Source organism: Antrostomus carolinensis, unplaced genomic scaffold (assembly GCF_000700745.2).
Source record: "Antrostomus carolinensis isolate BGI_N321 unplaced genomic scaffold, ASM70074v2 scaffold7075, whole genome shotgun sequence".
NCBI lineage: Eukaryota > Metazoa > Chordata > Aves > Caprimulgiformes > Caprimulgidae > Antrostomus > Antrostomus carolinensis.
The window spans coordinates 83054-91351 of NW_010314156.1; the positions used below are offsets into that span (position 1 = coordinate 83054).

At 40.8% G+C, this 8298-nt stretch overlaps 1 protein-coding gene across 1 annotated transcript in view; it reads right to left on the reverse strand.

The window, feature by feature from the left end:
• The window catches only part of LOC104524605 (cell surface hyaluronidase), a 49057-nt gene that overhangs the window by 20258 nt on the left and 20501 nt on the right, over window positions 1-8298 (reverse strand). Inside the window, exon 14 of the mRNA XM_010167539.1 lies at window positions 592-800. Coding sequence (XP_010165841.1) covers window positions 592-800 — 209 coding nt within the window. The remainder of the gene's footprint in view (window positions 1-591; window positions 801-8298) is intronic.

The following is an 8298-nucleotide window of genomic DNA, read 5'->3' on the forward strand; positions in this document are numbered from 1 at the left end:
AACTGTAAATTAAATTATGAAAAATGAAACAGACTGCAAGGGGGAAAAGTAGTATCTAAAACAGATATATCCTGCTTTTAAACAACACTAGAAGAAAACACAGGAAATAAATACAGCACAGCCTACAATCTTGCTGTACTGAGTCCTAACAATTTAAAACTTTATATAAAAAGAAACAGTGATTGCAGTGCTGTTTGGATTACAGAAGATGCAAAGCTCTGTGCACATTCTGATGTATTTCTGCACTTTATGTATATGGGAGATAAATTATGTGTGCAGCAACTAGTACAAACAAACGAACAAGAGCCAGAACAGTTCTGGAGGGATTTCAGGGACAGCAGGCCAGGATTTATTTGGATTCTGTTTCAAAACTTTCTGGAAAGAGAAATGTCTCTGCACATCAAAAAAGCTGGAATAAAGTGAAAGCAGAGGCATCTCGTTGCATCAGTAAGTGCCAGCCATTAACACCTTGCTTCCACACTCTCAGAAATTGCTGAGACATTTGAAAGGTCACTTGTGAATAACCTGGGAAATCGTTAAAGCTCCAGACCTTTTGAAAACACAACATTTTCTAACAACATAGGGCAGTACCTGTTGAAGTTGATCGGATACAAGATAATATCCTCAGGTGCTCTGCCGTCCCACTGGATGATATAAGCCTGCTCAAGCATGACGACGGGCTGGTACTGCTGGTACGGTGCTCCTCTATTCACGCCTTGCAACCGCAAGGGATGGGAATGGTATGCTGCTCTGGCAATGGATAAGGTCAGATTCTCAGGGCGTCTGGCCTGAATATAAAGCTGAGGGTAAAAGGAAAATGACAAACATATCCATTAAATGAGCTAGGCTCAGCCATAACATGTGCATTTGATCATCGTTGCCTGTAAATGGTTTTTGCCAATGAAGAGCTCAGAACATTTGGAAAGTCACTGAAACATTTCCAGTTCAAATAAAAAGGTAAAACAGAAATAGCATCTGCAGCCATTCATGGGGACACCATGAAGTGAGATATGAATTGTACAGTGCCATAAAAATGTTCGCTATTCAAAATCTTAAGGGAGAAGGGTAATCAAGGAAATATTGCAAAGTAACTCTTTTTTATTAATTCAAATAGCTGCAGTTTAAAAACAGGCTTATTCTACTGAAAATACAGAAAACTAAGTTATCTCAACAGGCTTTGGATCAGGTCCAGTCATCTAATGGAATCCACATCTCACTCAAGTAGCAGACTAGGCTGAAATTTTGGGGGCTAAAACTTGATGGACTGACTATATGATCTTATAGACTAAATATCCCATGTTCCACATGCTTGAACAGAGAGCTCTTCTGTGCAGGGACCAGCAGATGCCCTTGGCCTATAATTCAACTCTACAGACCAATTACAAAACTAGACTCCAGTTGTGTGCTTTTTCTATCCTGCCATCATTCAGGCCAGTGAGTGTCAATTGAAGGCCAGTTCATGTGGCAAACATTAGCTTTAAGGCTGAACACGTGATGTTCACCTGCTTCCCCTCATGTGAAATTCCAGTGCAAAAGGAGGATGCACAGCTAGTCATAAAATTCTGTCTTGGCATGCAGGGGTGTAGCAGACAGCTTGTTATACTCCCTGAAGGGTTTCAAAGGCACTGAGGACAGGTGAGGACACCTATAATCCTGCTTCCTTCACTCTCCTACTATGTGGAATAGAGCTCTTTGCATCAAGAACTAAAAATACATTTTAGCTCAAAAAAGTCTAAGCTTCTACGTGAGCATCGATCCAGCAAAATTATTTTAAACTCAATTTCTGTCTTCGAGGTAGATCAAAATGGAGGTAGTAGACTCCTAACAAATTTTAATACTACAGGCAAGGGTACAATCACAGCCAAGACTAGCAGAGGGGGTGAGACTCCATCTATCAGGATATCCGCCTTCTAATGCAGGGCTATGAGACCTTGGCCCCTCACATCTCCATATCTGCTTCTCTTCCTCTTATCCACACAGATTGAAAGCTCTGCAAAACCAGACCATCTCTCACTGGCTTATATATGGGATTATTTTAGTTGGGGTTTCTCGACAGTCCAGCTCTCAGTTCCAGTTTCATGCCCAGGACTCTGTGCTTGTGCCTGTTCCTGGTGCTGAGTTTTTGTTCCTCAACACCTCCAAAAGATGGTCCATCTCTGCCTACTCCCCACCCCACCCCTGAATTCAGCAGCCTCATGCTGAATGCTCAGGTTAAAAATTTGAGTCTCACATCAAAAAAGTAATTCAAAAGTCATTATAAATGTTTCTTGGATATTCAATCTGTTCCTCCCTTCACACCATTGCACTTTAATGATTGCAACCTATACTGAGTGGTATCTCCAGACCCTTGGAGATTAAAGTGGATCACAGAATTGCATTAAACACAAGCTTTTCTTGACAGTTGAAACTATTGATCAAGTAATTCACCCCAAACAATCTCTGAGCAGCAGCCCATTTGCTCAGTCTTAATGGATCAAGGAAGAATAAATTATTTTTACACTCTGATAAAAGACCTTTTTAATCTATGAAACCAAGAAGCAAAACCTATTTTCCCTTCACATTCAAACCATGATTGGAAAGTCAGTTACATGCAATGCAATAATCCACATTTCAATCTCATTTGTCCCCACCCAGATGGGGAAGTGCTGAGGTCAGAGCAGGTGATCAGTAAGGTCCCTTTGGACCTGAAATCCCATCAGTGTATTAACTGTTCTCAATCGAAACAGCATTTGCTGACAAAGAATGGCTGGAATGAACTCTGATACTGCAAAATAATAGCCCACTTGTGTCTTTCTGGATAAGAGGCAAGAGTTTCTGTCCTATCACTGTAAACTTTGACATTACTTCCTTCTAATATTTGTCTTCAGCAAGCAGAGAATATTAAGGTGGTAGCTGCTGTGCATTTACTACAAAATTAAATCCACCAAAGATAAAATAAGCCAATAAAGGAAGGAAATGCATTCAACGAGCCCCAAGAGTTCCTAAATTACAGACTACCAAGAACAAAAGATTCCTATATACTTTAAGGTATTTGTGTAACAAGAAAAAAAGAGAGAGAGAGAGAATGTCATGCACAGCCTAAGCTGCTCACTGCAATGATTGTTAATTAGCTCAAGAAACTGCTGGAAGAGTTTCCAGTGTAATAAGATAATAGGGAAAGTGTGTCAGAGATTTGTTGGTAACATTTTCCCCCACAAGTGCCAAGGGACCAAGTCACAGGTCTGACATTAAGGATAATGGTGACAGCTGTTTTGAGAATGAAACAGTAATTACGAGAACAAGGAAAAATGCCACAAATATTTGTAAACTGACTGTCTCCTGCAATGACCAACAGTGGCCACTGAGAGAATGCCCTCCAGAACTGCAAGCCACCAAGGATATTATTTTCACTCCTACAGAAATACTGTAGTGCATCTGATGGATCTTGCAAAACATTTATCACTAAAGAAGGTTACAGTACATAAGTGCCCTGATTAAGCAATCTAGATCCTACATGAAGAGACTCTTTTGGCCAGGTGGAGCATCACTAAGTCAGCAGGACTCTGACTGGAAGCAGGAGTGACTGAGAAGTTTCCTGCAGCAACTGGATTCAGCTCTGGAACAACAGTCTTGGTGGCTTGGTCCTTCCTGAACACACCAATCTGCAAAGAAAGCAGTACCTCACATTTTCCCATTCATCCCTTCCTCCTCATTTGAGGGAACAGGGGACAAGAGGGGAATCCAATCCCTGCCCATTAAATCCTTGACCTCCCTTCTGTGATGGTGACTCCTGTTGTCCTAGTACTACTTGTTTTTTGTTACCACTTCAGAACTGCAATCAAGACCAACAGATTACTTCAGAAAAATCCCAGAATAGTCATCTACCGAAAGGCTACTTTAATTCCCACTGAGATGAATGAAGTCAAAAGAACCCTTAGAGCTCCACTGGCCCCAAGGAGGTGAAACACCAGCCACTGTCCCAGCATAGTGCTCTTGGGATGTCATAATGTGGCCTCTTTCTTTCTCAGCCTTTACTCTCTGCCATCTTTACCCACTTGAACTGAACTTGGAAAACTTTGTCACTTTTCTTCTTTGTATCTACCTTTGGAGGGGCAAAACACTTGTGAATGGGAGCGAAAAGGAGAGTAAGAGAATTTTTTCTAGAATGAAAAATCCATTTTCCTTAGCACCACCTCCATAATTTTTTGTTAGATCTACCGAAATATTTAAGAGAAGAAAGTGGGTCATAAAGATACTTTAAAATATGAGAAGTGGTGACAGCTTAATGTAGTAGAAGAAGAGCTAGTTAAAACATTGTAAAATCTGAGCCTTCCACTTGCCTGCATGGTTTAATGGACATAGCTGTCATTTTAGCTGCTTAACACCTCATGCTAAAAAGATGTGTCAGATTTCCCTGTGCTTACATGGCAATTTTCCCAAGTAGATTGTGTAACTGAGAAGATAAGTTCTTTTACAATTCATGGGGGATATGCTATTCAACTGCATAGCAAGCATGAAGATAAGCATCATGTAAAGTACTGGAACAGAAAATCTTGGTTTTTGAAAAAAGGTTGCTTGCTTTCTAGTTTCTTTAACATTGTTTTTGCCCTGCTGTGCTGTCAGCTGTCAAGCTGGGGCAAAATACCTTAAAAATGAGACGTTCAAAACATATGTTCTCCCCTTCTGGTTGTTTGACTGTTCAAAGAAGGCTACTTTCTCAGGGCAAAATATTTTTTCTATGAAATCTCCAAGTGAAGATTTAAAATTCTTTTAGAAAGAAAAAAATTGATTTTTCTTCTCTAGATATGCTAGGACATGCTAAGATGTCACTGACACGAGCACACTACTTTGATTCTCCATTGGTGTACATCAAAGGTCAAAATTGGACCTCTTTGTCCCAACACAGACACCATTAGCTGAAAAATATCTTGCAGGCTTTTCCATCTTCCCAGTCTGTGAGGTGCTGACAATGCTCAAGCATCACAGATACCCTGGAATTTTATGGTTTTGCCCATGCTTTGCTACCTACTGCATCTCTCACTTGCTTTGCCTTTAGAAGCATCAGTATCAAACACAGCAAACCAGGCACTGAATACACCAGTGGATACCAGCTGAAGGTATAGAACTTGGAGACGCAGGATCAGCACAATTGCAAACATTCACTGCAAGAACAGAGTTAACAGAAGTAGAAGAATTTCTATTTCAGCAGCTTGCAGTAAGGTAGTGACTAAATGAACTGGTGAAAAATCAGCAGCATTGCCTTAAGTATTTTATAATAGCAAGGCATCAATTTTTTTGCTAATTCAGAACTGACACTAATTTAGCTATGTAGCAGTCTCTTATGACTGTCTAACACCCTTTTAGGCTTATAAAAGATATTAGCATGTAGTGCCAAAAACTCTGCTTATTTTAATAAAGACTAATACCAAAAAAGAGACCTTTCACAGCTTCTCCTGATGAGCTGCTGTGAAGTCCGTGAGGAAGCGGTAAGTGCACAGCTTCAACTGCCCAGTGGGAGCCAAAGCACTTGTCTTATGATTTATATAAAAATCCAAAATAGTTTAAGAATTTCATTTACATTTTAACAAGTAAGGCAGGCGTTGAGGCGTCTCCAGTTCAGTGCCGTTGGAAATCTCACCCACCCACACGGACAGAACTATGGGATGAGCCTCTCCCTACATGTTTCTTTTATTGCTGACCTTTGCAACAGCTGAAAGTCAGGTTGATAGGACACTGAGGACCTCAGTGCCTTGGTGAGGGAGTCTGAGTGACTCACAGAGATTGCCAGATGTGGTGCTGCCAACTCTTGTGATTTCCCTATGAGTCTCCCTCGATTTGATGTTCTTCCTCAAAACCTCACTTTATTTACAGTACAACATCAGAGTTTCAGCTGTCATTAAAAAGCAAATGGGTTGGTCTTGTTTAGACAACATAATCCCTACAGGCTCCAGAATCAAAAGGGGAGGATAAAAAGACCTGATAGGTCTTGCTTGTGTAAATTTTGTGATTTTAAGCTGGTCCTAGAACCCTTTTTTGGTAGTGAAAGGCAATATTGGAGCCAAAGCATGATATATTTCTTAGTACTCCTTGCTGTAGGGTGGCATGATGTTTCTTGGGGATGGTGGGAAAGGAAGGGCCATGAACCAACCAGAGGAAGGTAGGAATGTCAACCTGAGTTGCCAGATTAAAACATCCTCAGGAAAGTCTGTCTCCAAGATTCTGTGGGGCTAGAAATGCTGCTGGAGGAATAGGTTTTCGCCAGGCATTTCCTTTGCTGGGCAAATTACATCTAGGAGAAGAAGAGCGTGAAAAGTGAATGAAAGAAACCAAGAAAAAAAGAATTAACTGAACTCTAGGCACTTTGCTCAGAAAGGATTTGGCTACAATATTAGCTGAAGGACTTGGATTTCATTTTTCCACGTCAAGTAGCCCATCCCTAGGCTGACTATCTTGGGCCCAGTTCAGCAGTAATATAAGAGTCACTATTTCCTTGAACTGAAAGGACATTTTCACCTGCTTTCACTAGGGAAGAATAAAAGTTCTTGTCTACCAGAGCTACATAAAAAGCAAAAGAAAAACAGATTTTGTAATAGTGCTGCTAAGATCAAAGCAAACCATCTTTCTCTATAATTGAATTCACTCTTTTAGGTTCTTGATCTAAATTATGACACTCAGAATTTAGCACACAAACAAATCATCAGTTTGTCAAGGTGCTGAGAACCAGAGTTAAGCTGAAATACTCCAACATATATACCCTTCAACTTAAATCAAACCCTGCTGCACAGGACCAATTTCTTCTACCCTGCACACATATGTATTTCCCTACCCAAAACCCATAAAGTGAAGCCATTAATATGAGCTTTACTCATCTTGCTGGATCCTGATTAGTTGAAAAATGCTGGTAAGTAATGGATCCCAAAGAAGCAAATGTTTATTCTTGCCTAAACCTAGCCAGGGAAATTTTCTATGGTGGAAAAATTGCCTCACCACGTAGAGTGCCATAACTGGGAGGGTATTAATAGAAATAAAAATATAAATGCCTACTTGTTTACAATTCTGAATTTAACTGTTAGGTTGCCAGAGCAGAGAAATTATATTCTCTGGAGACACAGAGCAAAATATAAGTGCCAAGCACAAAACCCTAATTTAATGGGAGTGTTTCACAGGAGCCCAATCCTTTTTCTGTCTAGTCAATAGCAAAACAGGAGACATAAGTCCAGTGTCCAGACACTTTAGCAATTCCTGCTCTCTGCTGTGCAACTAAAGCAAATGCATATAATCTTTTTTAGCGTAAGGAGATACACATAATCTGGATACAACTGTGCACATAGAGGTCTCAAAGATAATTGCATTCCTAAAAGTTTCATGCAGAAAGTTTCTTGGAGAAGGGGGAACAGATTGCTGTGTCTGACTACGTGAAGGGCAAACCCACACATTTACTACACATCAGAGAAGCCACAGAGAAAGCGCCTTCAGAAATCTCCCAGTGTGGAAAATCCATGAGTCTAGCTTTGAAAACCATCCTGAGGTGCAACTATAGGAAATCAGGCTCTGCTAATCCCCACCCTCACAAAACTGCATGTTACAGAGAGAAACTTGACAGCCTACACCTCTCGAGGCAATTTTAATACTGCCAGGTCTTCAGTGACTTTAGGCAGTTTCATCCTGTGCTGCACCTGCTGATGTCTGGGCAATGTCTACAAACTCCCAACGAGGCAAGAGTTTGCAGCGTGCTCCCATGTGTACAGGAGACTCTTAATAAAAAATAAATAAATAACACGTGCTGTACCTCATGAACTCTGTTCTTCTGCTAAGATCACTTCATATTCCATTCTTGCCTCTCATATCCGGCAGTGCACCCCACTGCAGTCTTTATTAGACAGTGCAGTGCTGTTCTCAGGGGCCAGGAGAACATTACGGTCCTTTCAAAAGCCACAACTTGTATGAGGGTTCCCAGTACCCACACTCCAACCCCAAACCACATGGTGCTGTGTGCACCCACCACACACAGTCTTAATATTTGTTCAACACAAGGAGAGAGGAGATCTGGCAAGATGTCCAAGTAACTGGAGTTTTAAAACAGGCCTAGATACCTTTTTTTGTAAACACTTTAATATCTTTTAGAAGTGGAGGAGCGAAGAGAGATATCTGCAGTCTCTCACAGGTGACTGTGAAAGCTGTGGTGAGTCACATATGTACAGAGTGCTCTGTCCACACACACAAAGGTCTTGTCAAAATTTGAGCAACATACGATGAACCACAATCTGATTTTGAGGTCACATTTTCCCTCTATTTACCATTCTCCTTTTCTTTCTTTCC